Genomic DNA, 20308 nt, shown 5'->3' with positions numbered 1-20308 from the left:
GCCCTGCAAGAGGATAGCAGAAATGGCAACAAATATAACAATAAAGATATTTTAGTTGGCGTAGGACTAATGTGTTTTACCAAAATAAAGAAGACATTACAGGCTCGTTAACAGATCCGAGTCCGGATCGGAGTCCACTTGCACAGCGAGTCTGGAACTTGATTTGGATCCGGTCGTTTCCCAGATCATCCGACCCGGATCCGCTGTTGATTATAACCTAGAATGATGCCCGCTAATGTTTGGCTCGAGTGTCCTAACGGCTATTACGGCAGCCAAGGAGAGCCCTTAATCTCCTACAAGGAGACTTTACACAGGTTAGTATTGGTCTACATGTTCTTAGTTGTCATCCACTGACATAGATGCATGTTTTGTAATCATAATCCATTTGTTCTTCCATGTACATTTTTTCTTCCATGATTTTGTTTTTTCTGTGCAGAATTTTCAAAAGGCGACGGCCCCGTCCCCGTCCAGTCCCTGACAATATTGACCAAGACACAGTTGAATACAACACTGTGGACTGTGACACTGTGGACTACAACACTGATGGTTTTGTTGACTACAGTAGTGACAGCAGCAGAGGTGTCTTTAGAGCCATCAAGGCATTGGGACTTTTGGTCCTCCTGCTGGCCTTGTGGTAGTACTATGTGCTTTTCTTCTGGATTAAGCTTCTCTTCTTATTCTGTGTTTCTCTTCATCCACCAGGATTGATTTTCAGTATTGGAGGGCTGAAGATGGACTTTTCCACCCTGTTCATGAGTGAGGTATGAAAAACATATGAAGCTCATAATATATTCCCTGAAAGTTAATCAGATAATGCCGGTTTACTATTATATATATATATATATATATATATATATATATATATATATATATATATATATATATATTATAACATGAATGGTTCTTCTCAATTGCATTACTTAATGAATGGACATGAACAGGTGGAAAGGAAGGTACAAGAGCTGCAAAGGGAGTTAATGGACTTAGGAAAAAGAATTGACTTCCTTCTTCCAGTTGGGGACAGGATGCCCAACTTTGCTCTGGAGGAACTGGGTAAGACATATAATAGACTTTTCAATCCAGAGTACTTCGAGATTAGCACCCGCTGCTATCTGTATATCCTCCCTCATAGTAATCACAGTATTCCTAAATTTACCATCCTTTCAAGAGTTAAAAAACTTTTGTCCGACTAACCCATCTTGGTTTTTTTTGTGTCTCAGGACCACAAAGTAGATGTCATCCACTCCGTCACACTGCATGTGTTGAACAACTGGGGCAATCGCGAGTATTCTTGTCTGTACAGCTTCCGAGTTCATTCTTTATGTATAAAAGAAAAGAGAGGAAAAATGTGAAAGACTCCAAAACATATTTAAATAATTGTATTAGATACAAAACATCCGGAAGCATAAACACAAATAACCACACACACAGAGACGGGGGAAAGCAGAGAAAACAACAAAACACTACACATGGAAAATAAACATATTTATAATGACCTCACGAGGAGGACGACCCATGAGGATCGCCAGCCCGAGGTACAAAAAGACATAAGGCCTGGGTCCCCAGATCCAAGCCATGATATAAAGTGGTCAGTGTTACTGTTCTCCCAGGCAGCATTATAAAGGGTAGTATCCAGGCATCCATGAAAAAGAAGATTTATAAGGTTGAGGTGAGTTAGAAGTAAGCTAGCCAGCTGACATGATATATTTTGTACCGGCTAATGTATTTAATAAAACGCACACATGCACATACAACACTGCTAAAACAGTGGAAGTAAACAAAATTGAAAATCTCCATAACAGAGTTTTTTGGAGAGTTAGTTATGTTAGCCTAGTTGAGATTATCTATCTGCTGGGTGACTAGCTACAGTGGTACCAGTACACACAGCAGCACTGCAAGTGTTTGTTAGAATGTTTAGGGTAAGCATTAACTTTCTTTCAATGTACGTGCATGTTGAGGGTCAGTCAGTGAGGTTCAGCTCCTGTGAGTGCCTGATTGGCAAAGATAAGTGCCATCATATGGCTGCATTGTTGATTTGGGTGGAGAAGAATGTGTATCGCACTGATGTGGAATGTGTATAGAAGAGCGTGAAATTATCCAAAGCAGAAGAAATTACTGCTTTTCGCTACTCAGGTTAAACAAACCCCAAACCCCAGCAGCTGTCTATTGTATTGAGTGTCCACTAAAATTAAAATAAAAGCGTTCTAACATCTCACTTGCTTGTTTTTATTAAGGCATACATGTACACTATTTTTATTAATAGATATTTCGCTACTGAGGTTAAACATGATATATAAGTCACTTAGATAACTTCTAAATGTTAAGTTTGGTTTATTTCAGTGTTTTATTTGTTCCTGAGTAAATCGGTTTGGCTGTGATTAAAGTTAAGCTTCATAACATATTACTCACAGTAAAAACTCCGGACATGTGACATCATCAAGTACGCTGGTGTTCCAATTGTACAAATTGCAAGGCCTTGCTCGCGTTCTCGGCAAGTCCGGTCTCACCGAGAACGCGAGTATGTACTCGCGTACTTAGAATTGAGAAAGGGCCATGCTGCTAGTGATGGGAGCCGAAAGATCTAAAGGGAGCCGGATCTTTTGGCTCCCAACTAATGATGTGCGATCGATCCTGAAATATCGATTCCTCCGATACCAATCATTTATGTTCTAGAATCGATTCTCACATTAAAATATCGATATTTTAGTAATTTAGAGTAAATTTGTAGTTTATCATTAACAGGAACACAGTGGAAAGAAACTATAACATTCGGATTGTCTACATTCAAAGGAACTACTTCCTCTTCCGCCTTTCATAGTCATGTGCGAAATACGGTTGTATAAATGTCTCGCAGCTCCTTGGCGTGCGCACCCACAACAATGGCTGAGTGTAATTGGAGTCATGTGCGGACGTATTTTACCTCCACAAACAGCTGAGACGTGGTTTGCGATATATGTGGCATATATGTATGCTCCAAGAGTGAGGTGTTGTGGCCATACTAGGGAGACATTCAAAAGGGCTGTTGGGGGTGTGTGTGATAAATACATTTTTCAGGGTTTATTTATCGGATAAAATACGTTAAATGTCACCGTTATTATTGGCTGGCCCGGAAACAGCGGGGGTGTCCAAATTCAGAGGCTGCTTCCACCTGAGGACCCGGCCTTCGCGGTCTAAAGAAAGCCGGGTAGTACGTCACAGGTTCCCTCGGTGGAGTGAAACTCTGCCGTCTGCTCCTTGCTATCTACAATATAACCGGGCACTGACTTAAACTCTCACACTTCTGTTTAATCAGTTTTCTGTTTGACGTTTATTCAGCTGTGTGAAAACCCGAGGAACCCACCCGAGGGATTAATAAAGTTAAATTTAATTTAATCTAATCTAATAACTTTAATCTCAGCCAAACCGATTTACTCACGAACAAATAAAACACTGAAAAAGCTGAACAATAACATTTTTAAGTAATCAAAGTGACTTATGTATCATGTTTAACCCGAGTAGCGAAAGATCGCGGGGGTTTGAAAACAATGTGTCGATCGGCTCAGATATTTGAAGTTTACACAGCTACATTCTCACCTGAAAATATGTTAAACGTTTTTTTTGCAACCCAGAAAGAGAAATAAGAGTAATATTAAAACTAAGTAGCTGCAGTAGTAGTAGCCATTGTTGGAAACTGGAATTGGCTGGGCCGCGCTATAAATTCTGCGATATGGTTTTTCAATTTTGTTGTCCGGGTGAAAAATCGGAAAAAATTCGGGAGAATGGTGGCTCCGGGAGATTTTCAGGAGGTGCACTGAAATTCGGTATTCTCCCGGAAAAATCGGGAGGGTTGGCATGTATGGTTGTGGCAACATCACTAACCTTGTCAAACACCTCAGAGTAAATCATATCACATAATATGACGAGCATATGTTGAGGCGACCTGAAGAGGAGGACAGGGACAGGTGCTGCTAGAGCGAGACAGACGTCTCTCACGGAGTCCTTTAGTGCTGCAGGCAGGCAAGGTGTTAAAATAGCGCACAACTTTTTTTTATTTCTATATGATGAACTCTGCATTATTAAATAATAAGAACAAGCAATCTGATGTCTTGTAATCATTATGATGCTATAATTTGACATACAATAAATAAAATACGTTTTTGCATAAAGTATCGGTATCGGATCAGTATCGTCGATACCACCCTGAATATTACTTGGTATCGGATCGGAAAGGAAATCAGTGGTATCGCACATCACTACTCCCAACCAGCTCTTCAGGTTGTTTTGTTGCTTTAATTAATTTATTATTAACAACAATATGAAATTATGTACAAAAGGAATTACTAATGTAAAAAAAAACAACAACATGGTTTTATTTATATAGGTTTATATATAAATATATACGGTGGCCCCTAGAGACAAAGCACGTACAAACTCCAAAAAGCACGTACAAACTCCAAAACACATTTCTAGCGTTAACTGAACTTGGAAAACAGAGCTACCTAGATCACTTAAATTACACAATTCAAAGCATATGTGTATTGTTTGTGTATTTATACACAAGCACTCATATATTCAAATAATTTAAAAAAAAAAAAGTTCATTTACCTGTTACTACCACATACCAAATCCGGTTGTTGGTACTTCCTGTACTTCCTGGCTTGTGTAGCCACTAGGTAACAAAAGCTAGACATTGCGCCTAGCATCCTGGAGCACTTTTGTTTTGTACATGTTTTGGAATTTTTACGTGCTTTGGAGTTTGTACGTGTTATGGAGCTTTTACGAGCTATGGAGTTTTTACGTGCTTCGGAGTTTTTACGTGCTTCGGAGTTTGTACGTGTTTTGGAGTTTTTACGTGCTTCGGAGTTTTTACGTGCTTTGGAGTTTGTACGTGTTATGGAGCTTTTACGTGCTTCGGAGTTTTTACGTGCTTCGGAGTTTGTACGTGTTTTGGAGTTTTTACGTGCTTTGGAGTTTGTACGTGTTATGGAGTTTTTACGTGCTTCGGAGTTTGAACGTGCTTTGTCCCTTGCGGCCACCGCAAATATACTTTTATTTATTCACTCCAGATAAAATGTAATAAATAAAATACAAAAACCAACTATTTACATTTCAACTTTTAACTATTTAAATTTTCAGCTTTTTCCTTTTAAACAAATTTAAAGTGAAACAACACAAAACAATGCAAACTGCAACACAATTAAATATAAATTAAAATTAAAAGAAGATGCACATTCTCTGTCATATGGACCTGCATGAATAAACTTTCTGAATCCTTTGTTGTGGATGATTACTATACCTTTCTAATGTGATGTTGCAACCTATATCTCACAGGGGCGAACAGCTGTCACTTCATTGTTTGGACTCCATGTCACTTTTTAATCTTCCCTGGCGATAGAGACCAAACTTGGGCTGTTAACACTGAAACTTTGGAAATGTTCTACCGGTTGTTGTTTTGCCTCATAGCTATGAATTCATATCTGCATGAGAAATGCATCATTCAAACTGTTTATAGTTAGTTTTAAAACAAATAAGTTGTTTTTTTTATGATGTAAAATCCCAAGTATATACATAAAACAATCCAGAATACTTAGAAGTTATAAACAATAAAAGTAAACTTATTCAGCAGTTGTATTGCCTTCCAGCATGCCAGCATAGAAAACCTCATACAGTGCACTAACAATTGTTGTAAAAATATTAGTTAGTGCAGACTAGTCCTGACAAATTTTGCTATTTGTCAGTTAGGTCTCTATTTTGGTCATTTACTCACACATAGGCTATGCATTTAAATGTATTTTCTTACACAAACATCGCTTTTCAGGTGTCATTTTTATTCCTCCAAGCATAAAAAGCTAGCCAAGTTTAAGATATGGCTCTGTAGTAAGAAAACACAATAAAATCCATATCTCTCTCTCCATACATCACCGAAAACGTTAAAGCACTTATACAAATATGTGATGTCTTGATAAATCAAGCAGATATTTGAAGTTTACACAGCACCATTCTCGCATGAAAATATAATATATATATATATAAAATATAATATATTATAATAAATAAAATAGCATTAAAACAGTAGGAATGTTAAAATGAATAATGAAATAAATTTGTTGGCTTCTTCAAAGGTACCGAATGAAATATTGTTTATGGACCTGCCCCCTTTAATACCTACAAAATCTAATATTAACCTTTGATCTTAATTTCTAGGTGTGTTATTAATGTTTAAACTGTTTAAGAAAAACATATATAACCTTTTAGCCTTCTAAAAAATAAAAAATAAATTAAAAACCGTAGCATATGATGCTGACCATACAGATAGGCAGTTGTTGACCTAGTGGAGGAATGTTCTTTATGGAATGTTTAAGTGCTTAAAAAGTCTGTAAACCCTAAGGATTAAAGAGTGTTTTATTAACCATGCTTTCTGTTTCATTTAATAAACACGGCGGTTTTATGCATTTCCAGCTATTTATTAGATTTAAGAAAAAAAATTAAACACTTAGCACAGGAATACACTTGAGACTATAACTTTTAAATATCGTTTAAATTAATGAAAATAACAAGTAATAAAAAAGTATAAATATATATAAATAAAATCTAATTAAAAACAATTAATTCTTTATAAAATATAATTTTGCATATTTGAACATTTTAATCCGTATGAACAAAATAAAGGAACTATATACATTTTTTTTTTTATTCTCTTTTTTTGATGTCAAGAATTTGTTTTCCTCTGATTTTCACACTGACGGTGACCGTGGCCTTCTCAAAGTCTTCCTCATAGGGCTTCCACGTTTCACCATCGATGAACAGGGTTTCTCCAGTTTGTAGGAGTACCTCTAGTTGGTTGGACTGCAGTGCACTGCACTGCACTGCTCTGCTCACACCAACTATATGTACCTCTGTTCTGTCATCTTCCTTTGTGTGTCGATACACAATAAGCATATATTTAACCTTGCAAGTTTGACCTTTTTTCATATAAAAACTACAAAAATATGGTAATCACGTGTCTTGATGCACAGTCAATCATCCAGGTAAGTAAATCCCAAAAGATTGATTCTGTTCATCTGGACGTAGCATTTTCAAGTGGGAGAAGCATTTCATCACTCATTCAAATGACTTCTTCAGTCTCAGCTCACTGCACGTTTCCCCAATTTTATAAACAATACATTTGCACAATGACTGAAACTAGCACCACTGAAAGAACAATGGGCTGGGAGGTCAGTTTCTTGATCAATAATATGCAAATTGTCATGACCATTGATCAACAACCACTGATCAAAGACCACTGAGACCTGCAGTCAGCTGAGACTGAAGAAGTCACTTGGATGAGTGTTTCCCACTGAAAACGCTACATCCAGATGAACAGAGTCAATCTTTTGGAACAGCTATAACTCTAAACATTTTGGTAAATGACATTGCTATTACATGTTGGTACAAACATATGGCTTCTTCATACCTCAGTCTTTGTATATCAGGTCGTCTGCAGCTGTAGACCATAAGCTGAGCTTGATGTGGGAGACCTTTATGTGATCTCCTACATGAACATCATGAATTGATGCCTCCCTCCACAAGGAGACTGTCATGGTGTCGTGCCCATCCTGATATCACAAACATGACAGAATGAAAGATTTATTCATTAACTAATACAAAAAGTCACTAACTACCAAAAAAAAAGCCTGCAAGCTAATACAATCTGCTCATCTAACACCAATCTCAAATATGCCAAATGCTAAATTTCCCCATTTTCAATATTACACTTTAGTTGCACCATTACCTGCTTTAGCTGCAGCTTTCTTATAGGCACTTGTTGTTTGCCTGCAACAACTTTCCTCACTGCCGAACACTGAAAATTCAATTAAAATCTAATGTCAGTTATAGTGATTGCATAAACCTGTGTGCGTAGATCTAGGCGTTTCTTTTTTTTTTGACTTACTACATCTATTATTTTATTATTGTTGTTAATGATAAATCTACAACCATTTACAAAATAACAGCGGTTGATCTTGTTCTCACAATTTAGTGTTTGTTTGACAACAACAACAACAAAAATTATTATTTTTACTTTTAAAGACATAAAAAAGTAATGGTTACTTTGAAAACCTAAAGAAATACCAATTTTGATGGAACCACAAATATTTACCTCCACAACCTCCCCTTCCACTGTCATAAGCCCTCCAAACGTTACGCTCATTTTCAGTGGTGTTGCAGGGACAGGTGAATGAAGAAGCTCCTCTGCTTTTTTCATGAGGGCCTCTGTTACTGTAAGGGCAGGTGCCTTAAAAAACTGGGTCCTTGCTGTAATATTGGTCAGATAATGGGGAGCTTGGCTCCTCAGCTCATGCCCCCTCATCATGTAAGACGTGCCTTCTTTGAAGAATTCTCGTCTAAAGTAAAACAGAGTAATTTTCATCACTGTCTCTCCATCAGTGATGGCTGCCATCTTATTTCTTTTGGTTAGCAGTGGTTTAATCACTCCATCTTGGAGATCCCAGCTGATCACCCTGAGCTGGTCGCCAAATTTTAACACCCAGATGTGTATGGGTGGGGGCCGGACGTATGGCGTCTCAGGCCGGTTACTGGTTAACTTCATTAAGGCCATTCTGAAACTGCGTTCTGATATAACGCAATAACACCTGTTGCTTTCATGCTGTCTCTTCACATTTTGATATAAAACAAACACATCATTAACTTCCTCAACCCTAAGTGTGTTTCTGAGGTTCCCGATTGAAATTTACATGCCCGAAAACATTACAATATATCTGTGAAAACACACAAATGTAATTCATGGCCAAATATCTTTTATGGTTTTATAGATTTTGGGGGTTGAGAATTGGTTAAAAATGGCTCTTTTCATAGCAAACATAATGGGCCCTTACACTGGGCAATATGGCAGCCACTTAAGCCACTCGATTATTTGACGATATTTATTTAACAATAACAATGTATTGAATAATGACTTTAAAGATTGTCAAAAAATAATATAAAATAGTGTGCAAATACTGATAACTACGGAAGCGTAGAGCTGCCACCCAGGCAAAAGAAAAATACAAGTGTATCACGTTATAACGTGAAAAGTTTATTGTTCTAACAAGATACTTTTCCTGTTTGTACAATATACTATCATGTTTGTACAATATACCTTTCACGTTTGTACAATATACCTTTCACGTTTGAACAACATAATATCACGTTATTACAATATACATAATTATCACGTTCGTACAATATAATTATCACGTTCGTACAATATAAATATTATATTGTACGAATGTGATAATTATATTGTTTGAACAATAAAGTTTTCACGTTATAACATATATTTTATTGTTCGAGCATGATATATTGCCGTAAAACTACGGAAGCGTAAAACATAGTGAAGTGGGTGACAGTGCAGATCAAAGTGCGAGAAAATGGCTCGTTTATTGGAATTAATTAAGTTCTATTTTATGCTTGGATTGAGGCATGGGGAGATTTTGCTGTTATTGAGCAGTTTGGACAGTATTGTGATAAGCATGCGGACACTTAGAAGAAACCTAAAACGCATGGGACTGTACAGGAGAAAGAATGAGTCCGATCCGATTGAGGTGCCACGATTTCTTATTGATCAACTGGAGGGACACGGGAGGCTCCATGGATACAAACTACACCACCTGAACTGCATTCAGGCAGGTTATGTTGTCACGCAGAGTACTGTGAGACATTTACTGAAATATCTTGACCCTTACGGTGTTGAGCAACGACGCAGAAATCGCCTAATGCGACGCACGTATGTAAATCCTGGACCAAATTTCATGTGGCATGTTGACTCCTATGACAAACTGAAGCCTTTTGGAATCTGTATAAATGGAGCTATTGATGGCTTTTCAAGAGTTATGATTTGGCTTCATGCCTATTCAACAAACAATGATCCCAAAGTCATTGCTGGATATTTCATAGCAGAAGTTGAAAAGAGGATGGGAACACCTGCTAGGATTCGCTCTGATTTGGGAACAGAAAATGTCATAATGGCCGAGATACAACGATTCTTGCGCTGGACTATGGATCCGAACGTCAGAAACTGTTTTATTACTGGATCCAGCAATCACAATCAGCGTATTGAAGGCTGGTGGGCCTTTCTGAGACGACATCATGCTCAGCACTGGATAAATCGTCTCCAGGAACTAAAAGACCATGACTGCTTTTCTGGATGTTTTTTTGGACAAGCAGCTCATATTGTTTACGTGCCTGAACGTCATCGAGGTATGTAACCATGTTTATATTCTTTTAATGAGTCATTGTGTGTGTGTGTGTGTGTGTGTGTGTTAGAGAGAAAGAGAGACACGGAGAGAGAATAAAAAGTTTGCTTTAACACCCACCATGCACCGTCCCTATTATCACTGCGTTCAGGATATGAAAAAATGCATATTTCACTGGCCAGAAACATAAAATCACACTGTCTAAAACAATTCACGTTTAATAATTACTTTAAATTTTACACAGTATCACGTGTCTACCACTGTTATTCTTGTTGTTGTTGTTGTCTTATTTTTGATAAACTCTGTTTTTCTGACTGTCACTGTGTGGTGCTTTTGATTGATTGATCGTACTTTATTCATCCCGAGGGAAATTGGGTTAAGGCTGCCAGCTGTGCCAGCGCCGTTTTGGGTAACATGTTGAGCCAAGAGAAATGTGTTCTTTTACTGATATGAGATTTTTAATTTTTAATATTTAATAGGAGGAGCTGCAGCAAGTTGCACATATGTGGAACACCCACATAATACGCAGAAGCAGAAATGCAGTTGCTCCAAGTGGACGTCCGATTCTCATGTACACCATCCCTCATCTCTTTGGAGGACAGGATCATCTGAAAGAGGTTTCTCGGGAGGCAGTGGATGCTTGTAAGCAAGAATGTCAACAGAGAGGACCTTATACCTGTGATGAAACCGTTTTCAGCTTGTGTTGCCTCATAATGTCAGAGAACTTCTTACTTCCACCAAGCACAGCAGATGAATCCATTGAACTGTATCTCTTCCTGAGAACCTATATACTGAAGGACTTATAAACCTAAATATAATTGGGCTTTGGGAATTTTTATGCACATATTTTTTGGTACAATGTTTTATTTGTGCAATAAACAATAGAAAAGACAATCATTATTATTTTGTTTGGATTTTCGGTTGAAGATAGTAGCAAGCAAGCATGTCTAAATTTATTTAACCAAATCTGCGTACTCCAGTGAAGAATCAAAATTAAAGCAGGTCCTTGTATTTGTATTGCTTTTCTTTTTTTTAATATTTTGACTGAGGCATTTATGCAAAAAACAGGCGTTTGCTTCCCATCTAAAGAAAACATCTGACACCTGTTTATTAATTGAAATGAGAACATTGAAGTAAATGCTTGAATACGCAAAATGTTTTAAAAATAAATCAGTAGAAAGACTTGCATTGAATAATCTCAACCTTTTGGCATTTCCAATTATTTTTTAACTGAATTTCTATTATATCTGATTTCTGTTTTAAGACTGTCGAAAAAACATTTTTTAAACTGCTGATCCTATACATTCTCATTCATGAAATATTGTTTTCAATTTTACTGAACACACTGTGCAACTGCTATTCATCCACGAACAGTTTCTTGTAAACTGGTAAATGTAAAAATTCTGCATTATTTAATAATTAACAAACACTGTTAGATGTTAGCCTCCCTTTTATTTGTGTTCAAGGAGAAGAAAACACAGACTCTTGATAAACACTACAAAACTTAACTTATGTGCCAATTTTCTGTCTTTTATTCCAGTCAACTATTGCATCAAACACATTGCCTTCCAAAGTTATTCCCTTTAAATATGTTCTAAACAAATGACTGGTGGAAAGGTAAAAAAAATATATACTTGAAAATAATTAATATTAAGTCTTTTGAATTATTACTAAACAAAACATCCCCTCTAGCAGACATGTTGTATCCTACAAAACTGTACCACAGACCTGTGGAAAAGGACCTTGACACATGATAGATAGAACTAATAATAAGCATAGTTCACCTCTTGCTGCTAACCATATGAACTTATTAAACATAATTATTTAACATTTAAACTAGTAAAACTTTTAAGTATGAAATTTTAAACTGAAATTTACATTTTTCATGGTGGAAACAAATTGATGTTATCCACAATTTTTTGAAAATAAATTCAAATATCCCTGAAATTTAAGCTCTTTCTTTTTTTATACAATGATGTGTTCCCTGTTTGTGGGTTTAACAAACTTTAGAGCTTCATAGCCAGTCATTGTTAGTGCAAACCTTTCATTCTTGGTTTAAACATGATGGACTTTAATCAAGCTATGCTGAACTCATAAGAGCTTTTAGCAGCCAAAACATTGTCCAGTTCATTTCGTAGTTCTGGGTAGGACGTGTATGTCCATGGTAGTTCCAGAAGAGGGCCGCATGTGTGTGCCACAGGTCGTCGTGCCAGTCCATCCACAGGCGTGAACAGTACCTCAACCTTGTCAACACAGATGACATCTGACCCAGTAAGAAACCTGAACATCCTTCTGAGCCCTGTATTGTCAAGTCCTCTGATGTACTGGTGCAGAAATCTGAAGCTTTGCTTTTCTGCTTGAGTGGTGGGAGAGGCAGTAAGCAACTTCAAAAGCTTTCTCGTTGTTGGCTTTTTATCTTCATACATTTGTAGGACATCTTGTGGGCTTTGAAAAGCTTCTTTTAGGAAGTGGCTTGCAACTAAGGACATTTTCTCTGCGGCATATGCTGGTTTTTGGATTAATTGTTTGTGTGCGACTTTCAGAAGAAGGCCTTTTAAGTTCTCTTTGGTTGGAAGCACTGATACATCCAGGAGATCCATGAGATCCAGCACTTCATCCCTGTCTTCATCTGAAAGATCTTCTTTTAGTGCCCTTGTTATCAGATCTCTATCTGATTGACTTAGGTAAAAGAGAAGACTTTCAAACAGCAGATCATCTGATACTTGATTCTCACCGAAGATGAGTGCCACTGTGAAAACAGGAGCAAGGCGACAAGGGAAATATCCATGGTCTTGAAATCCCTTCAGTAAAATTCTACCCATGGATTTCCACTCTTCTTCCTGCCATTTAGGAGACAGTGATGGCACTCTGAACTCCTCTCCTTCAGCTGTGTTGTCCACAAACTCTGACCAAAATGCAGCATACACATCTCTTGATACACCATCTGCATCAGCTCCTTTTTCATCAATGTAGGTGTATTTTAGAGGGTGTATGAGGAGTGCCGGATCTTTGAACTGGCTGATCATCTCCTCCAGAATAGTAACCCTGTGAAGTTTGATGGTAACACAGACAACATCATATGATCCTGCAGAGTTTATTGCTTCATTGCTTATAGATGTATCTGGACTACTGACTGCTGTGTTTGTTGGAGGAAGTGTAATGGATGTGATGACCAGATCATCTTCCTCAAACTGCAGGAATGGTTCATCTATTACAGTGTCATCAAGTTGACAAGGCAGAGGCTCTCCAAGGTAGGGTCCAATCATTACCTCAGATGTGTTGAATAATACATCTTCATCAGCATTCCTAGATTCTGATGATGAGATCACAACAGTGTGAGAAGCTTCTTCATCTCCTTGATGTGAGTCAGTCAGTTGTGTAACATTGTTTACATGTGTTTTCCCTCTATCATAAACTTCTTCATCATCTTCATCATTGGAAAATCTTCTTGTGCACAAGTAAAATCTCAACATTCCCATTTTAAGTGCTGAGTAGAGTTCTCCAACTGTGACATTTTCATCAAATACGGCCTCTTCCTGATAGTCTAATATGTTATGACTGAACACCTCCCATCTTCCAAATTTGCTTTTTCCACTTGGAAAGAAAAGATCTTTAGCACACTGTAATATGTCAGCTTTTTTGGAGTCTTTGGGCACATCAAAGGTCCTTGTTCCTCCTCCTCTGCGCTTTCTCACTTGCTTACCTTCATGGATCCACCCTAACTCAATTTTTCGAGTCTTTTTCTCAGCCCATTTGTTGTTTTTTGCATATGTTCTTTTTCTCTTAGAAACAAATGCCTCCTCATGATCAGGTTTCTTCTCATTTTCATTGATTCCCATCTTTTCCTTCAATTTTTCAAGCAATGAGTTTTTTCTTGATTCCTTAGTACTTGCACCACTGTTTTCCAAGCAGAACCGCCTGGCAGCTATCCGATCGCCATATGTTGGGATGTAACCAGACAGGGTCTTGTCATCCATGAAATCAATCACTGTGGCATCAATCTGTAATAACAGAGATATTTATTACTATACAGAAGTACAAGGTATACCTGCTGCCACACCACATGAGGTACCTCACTAAAAAAAATGTATGTACATTTCACATGTGTTTTGATAATTGTCTGTTATTATTTTAGTGGCAGCCATCAATATTTAGCATTTATTCTTTTCATCTCTCTATGCCAGCAACATTAATGAGATTATCTAACATGTTATTAATAGAAATATTACAGTATATACAACGCCCACTTTTGAAAAAGTAAATTAGTATTCACGTATCTTTCAGTTGCACAGAGCACAAAGGGTTGAACTCACTGGTTTTTTAAATTGAAGCCAAATATCTATATAAACACAGTTTAATTCATTTGTTTTTAGATAAACAAGGAAACATAGTGCATCACATAATATAGCGATATATTTAAGAAACCTGGAATCTGCATATGGGTTAAGTAGTAACGTGGTCATACAACGACCCAGTTTTATACAGCGGGTTAATTTGTTTTACATTCTCCATTCCATATAGATCCACACCAATGCAGTTTACCTTTACGTCCTTACGCAGTCAAAGCGAGAGAAGCGAAAACCGCTGTGGTTGCTAACTTAGCAATATGTCATATTTTTAGACGCTGTAACTTCGTAAAAAGCGAGTTTTACAAATTTCCCCCTCAGGAGAGCACTTACGCGTTCGTGTAGCATTCGTAAGAGACAGTCCTCAGGTACACCACGATTCCGAAGAAATCTCAGAAGTGGGCTATCAGTGTTTGTGTCCATGTTGAAAGCAGGGCATTCAAAGTTAAGTGCCAGTTCTGAAGAGCGTGAGCTCTCCACACCTACCATGGATTTGGGTTTCCGAACGCAACACGTTTTACGTTCTTACAATAAAAATGTTATTGTAATGGTATTTTTTATAACGTTTGTACAATATATGATCACGTTCGTACAATATAATATTTATATTGTACGAACGTGATAATTATATTGTACGAACGTGATAATTATATTGTACGAACGTGATAATTATATTGTACGAACGTGATAATTATGTATATTGTAATAACGTGATATTATGTTGTTCAAACGTGAAAGGTATATTGTACAAACGTGAAAGGTATATTGTACAAACATGATAGTATATTGTACAAACAGGAAAAGTATCTTGTTAGAACAATAAACTTTTCACGTTATAACGTGATACACTTGTATTTTTCTTTTGCCTGGGTGGCAGCTCTACGCTTCCGTAGATAACAGTGCAAATGTTTGCAATATAAAAAATAAATGAAAAATGTAAACATCTATGTTTAGTGAACTTTGCAGTGATGCTCTGTGGTGCAGCTACGACGCCGTACCGAAGTTTACACACTATGTCTACTTGATCCACGTCTGACTCCGCGAACCCATAATGTTTCCACACCACTGAAGTTTTTTTTACCTCTCCTTTCAACCAACAGCAGTCACTCTCCTCTCCAAATAACTTCTGCTTACCGTAGCTTTCCGAGCTTCCCTCGGGTCCTCTTAATCAGCGGTCCCCAACCCCCTGGCCTCGGACCGGTACCGGTCCGTGAGTCGTTTGGTACCGGGCCACGAGAGTTGAGGCTCAGGTGTAAAATGTATAGTTTTCAGGGTTTTTATCGGTTTTCAGCGTTATTTTGTTATCATTTTTATCGTTTACTCGGTTTTCCTGGGTCTTTTCACGTGTGTTATGAATAAATTTTCTTTTTTTCTGTACCGGTACTAGTTTTATTTTGTTGTATTTATCCGCGACACCTTAAAGGCCGGTCCGCGGCGCAAAAAAGGTTGGGGACCGCTGCTCTTAATTGTTGTGACACGTGTTCGAAATGCAGAGAGGTGCGCTCGATTTGCCTCACGGAGCAGCGCGAGAGTAAAGCACGAGGGAGGGGCTAATAATCGGCTCAGTCATTTTTAATGATCGTTGAAAGCCCAGATCGTAATCGTGATTAAAATTCGATTAATTGAGCAGCCCTATTACAAAGTGGTTATAATGTTTTTAAAAGGTTTTAAACGTCTCTTAGAAACAGTTGTGATTGTAAAGTAGTCCCTTATACATTCACTTTCACTCACCTTTGGGTCAGCAGGAGCATTGATGACATTTCCCAGGGCGAGGAGTGAACGGTTGATGTTAGCGCCTTCTCGTAAGCGTGCCCCTTTAGCGTTGGTGGCACTGGCTCTCTCTGAGCCTGCCAAGTCAATCAGGCTCATTTTGGCAACACATACATTATTATTTTTTTTTTTTTGCCTGTCCCGTTTGGCTCTTTTGCCATCAGAATTATTGTCTAAAGGCGAAGAAAGATGCCCAACGGATTTACTTTACCAAATGGACCATCCCAGCCTTGCCGTAATGGTCTATTTGACACAGACATTATGATTGAGGCTGGCAGTTTTGTCCTGCTGTCTCAAATATATCTGGAGGAAAACAATAGAACAAAGTTCATTCAAGGTTATCAAGAACTGAAGTCTGATCCATTGTTACATGATTAGAGCAACAAGGAGACTTTAAAAAGACAAAACTTTTCTATTTATATTTAACATTAGGATTTATATCTTAATTTGTTTATGATTTCTGGTTATTTAGATTACTTGAAATACAGCATGGGAATGAGAAGAGGTGGCGTTCATATCAGTTGGGTGCTGCGTCCTGTTTCGATTGCCAGAATCCAAAGCCTCGAGAATCTGCTCTGCACATCTGGGCTGTCAGTAAAAACAAAAACAAAGACGTGAACATACACAGAATGCCACACAGCGGAAAACAACTTACAGTGCACTGCTATCAAAATACATTTTGCACAGTAGCAATAATGATACAAGAATTAAGTGAAACATAGTCTAATACTGCAAGATAATCTGTGATGCATCATATCTGCCCCTGATGAAATAAAACATACACCTAAACATGCTTAAAGCAGGAATTTTAAGCATTTTATTCAGACATTTACATCTCCACGCATTTCTGTGCAATATCATTATTTCTCAGTCTTAATAATGAGGCAATTAATTTAATTAGCTTCGTGATTTGCTTTCCCCTGCCTTTATCCCCTGTGAGTTCCTTCTTCTGCAACATAAGTGAGTTAAATTCCTCATTCACTGGATAAGCACTATCATGAAGTAGTGATTCTGGTTAGTCACATTGGCAGAGGAATCTATGTAAAGCACCACACTGCTCAAATAAACATATAGTTGTGGTCAAAAGTTTACGTACACTTGTAAAGAACATAATATCATGGCTCTCTTCAGTGTACAAATGTACAAAGTCTAAAACACGTAAAAACTCAGAAGCACATAAAAACTCCAAAACAAGCATTTTTGACAGATTGCTGAGCGCTGTGTACCACATAAAATCAGTTCGCGGTCAGTAAGCACAACCAGAACTCATACATAAGGCGTGCTGTCGATTTTTGAGAAAACGAAAGGATTTTAGTGTAACGTTAAAGTCCGAAAAATACGGTATATGAGTTTTGTAAGGTAGTTTGTTTCGGGGCAGGAGGCTGGGAGACTTTGCGGTCTGGGATACAGCACAGTTTCACACACTCTTCATTTTGCACTTTATGGCGCTATTGTAAATGGTGAAAATACTAGTAGTGCCAGCTGCACAGCGTCAACACGTTAACAAGGTAACCGCTAACGCTAACCGCAACACTTTGACGCCGAGCAGCCCCACGCACGGGCCGATCCGCGGTAACTCGTTAACGGAGATTTCCCGCGTTAATACAGTTATGGCGTTAACGTCATTTTAACGAGACTAATGCTGCAGCACTAAAATAGTAATCAACAAATGTTTTCTTTTTAACGACCAGCTCCTCTTTGATAGCTGCCGTGTCCATCTTGTCGTTGCCTGCAGGTGAAGCGATGGGGGAGGGGGAGTTGAGTTCAGTGAAAGAGAGGCGAGGCAGAATAACGCCGCGTAGACACAAAAGTGGACGAAAGAGCACCAAGAGCATCTGGCTGCAGCCACTGGGGAGCGCCGTATTGCGACCTCCACACTAACCGGAAACACATAACTTCAGTTAAATAGACTTTGACAGCGAAAACTAAATTGTATTTTTGTTACTATTGATGCTGCTGATAAATAAATTTGTTTCTAATTGTTTTTTTTACACAATCTGGGTTTATTTAAAAAATCACCATCCCTCCAGCTTTTTCGTGGCCAAAAGTGTCCGTTTGTTGTGTTTTTGTTTCTTTGCTACTTTTTCTGCATAAAGTTTTTTTTACAAATGTAAAATAGTCATTACTTTTTACATTTTTTAATCCTTCAAACACCCTTTTCTAGTACAATGCACTTGTTTGAAGACAACCTCAAAACTCACCATTTCATATATCAGCAGTGCTACTGGAAATTAGTGTACAGTGGTCCCTCGCTATAACGCGGTTCACCTTTCACGGACTCGCTGTTTCGCTGATTTTTTTTTTTTTTTTTTTTAACAGCAAATTGTTTTGTGCGTTGTGATTGCTGTAGACAGTGGCAGTCCTAGCCTGTTTGGACGTCCTGTATAAGAAGGGCCAGAGTCGACTCCACCTGCTGAGGAGACTGAGGTCCTTCGGAGTCTGCAGGACTCTATTAAGGACATTCTATGACACTGTAGTAGCATCTGCCCTTTTCTATGCAGTGGCCTGCTGGGGGAGTGGATGCACGGACAGGGACAGGAGCAGGATTGACAAACTGGTGCGGAGGTCTAGCTCCGTGGTGGGATGTCCCCTGGAGTCTGTGGAGGTGGTTGGTGAGGGGAGGATGTTAGTAAAGCTGACATCCATCATGAACAACCCACATCACCCACTGCATGAGTATGTGAGTGGGCTGAGCAGCTCCTTTAGTCAGAGACTGAAACACCCTCGCTGCAGGAAGGAGCGCTTTCGCAGATCATTCATCCCAACAGCAGTTAGACTCTATAACTCCTCAATCACGATGTCATAAGTCACTGGACACTGTGAACATCCACGGTCACCACTTCATGCATAATGGACCTTCCACGTGTATGGACATGTGCAGGTATATATGTCTGTATATGTATATGTATATTTAGTGTGTACATGTGTGTGTGTACATGTCTATAAATAGGAATAGTAATGGTACAATAGCTATATCAAGCTATATAGTTTATGTCTTCCATATTTCCAACTATATCCATAATCACATACTGTGTATGCTACCATTGTATATAGTGTATTATCTTACTTTTTTTCGTTGATTGTACTTATTTGTATTTTTGTATTTCCTTCTGATATCTGTACCTGAGCTGAGGTGACGCAAAAATTTCCCCGTTGTGGGATCAATAAAGTCTTATCTTATCTTATCTCTTGGTACCCTGGGCGAACACTCCCTCTGGCGACCCCCCCCCACACACACACACACACACACAAAACATATTGTATATTAACATAAAACTGTTGTACACACACACATATGAAGAGACAGAGAGAGCAAACGGCTACCAAACAGCCATCATAATTCGTCATACAATGAGAACAGGACAAATCAACAATTGACAATGACTAATTAATATTAAAATCTGTAACATAATGTATTGTTTGCAGTTTAGTCTGTTACTGTTACTATTTTTACCATTTCTTCTTGGAGCAACTGTAACACACATAATTTCCTTAGGGATTAATAAAGTATTCAGATTCTGATTGTTTCAGGATGACCTGCCATTATCCAATGACACATCTGCTTACCTGTATCTTTTGCTCGTTTCTCCTCCTCTTCTTTTCTCTTTTTTCTAAACTGAGGACCTGATGGCTTTGAACTCTTCTTGTCCATCTTCCATTGGTTTTAATTTTGCACTCCAGTATGAACACCCATCGCTCAACCCGAGGATCACCACAACATGATCTAACACACCTACATCTTAGTTCACAGATTCGATTTGTCTAGGGTGCATTTCTGAGATTTCACACAACCCAGGATTCAAATCAAGAATACATAATGGGCTTGGGTTTACATCATAATAAATGAAATGTGCTCTATTTGGAAACAGCCGCCCCCCTCCCCTTTCGACGGGTTGTGTGTGAGACTTTGAATCATCAAACTGTAAATTTTAAATTGTTATTGATCCCTTTACACCTAGCCCTAAAGTGTATATTTATTTT

General features: G+C 38.1%; 1 protein-coding gene and 1 pseudogene across 1 annotated transcript; one reads left to right on the top strand and one right to left on the bottom strand.

The window, feature by feature from the left end:
- The first annotated feature begins 225 nt into the window (after window positions 1–225).
- LOC148106409 (uncharacterized) lies at window positions 226–1678 on the top strand (annotated as a pseudogene).
- A 10608-nt stretch (window positions 1679–12286) lies between these two features.
- On the bottom strand, window positions 12287–15046 carry LOC148106408 (uncharacterized). The gene is made up of 2 exons (XM_087844488.1): window positions 14891–15046; window positions 12287–14212 (listed from the first exon to the last, which is right to left on the bottom strand). The coding sequence occupies exons 1-2, from the start codon at window positions 15044–15046 to the stop codon at window positions 12287–12289; spliced, it is 2082 nt and encodes a 693-aa protein (XP_087700614.1).
- Between the last annotated feature and the right edge of the window lie 5262 nt (window positions 15047–20308).

Source organism: Neolamprologus brichardi, chromosome 1 (genome assembly GCF_056152115.1).
Source record: "Neolamprologus brichardi isolate AB-2024 chromosome 1, ASM5615211v1, whole genome shotgun sequence".
NCBI lineage: Eukaryota > Metazoa > Chordata > Actinopteri > Cichliformes > Cichlidae > Neolamprologus > Neolamprologus brichardi.
This window is presented reverse-complemented; position numbering and strand designations above follow the sequence as displayed.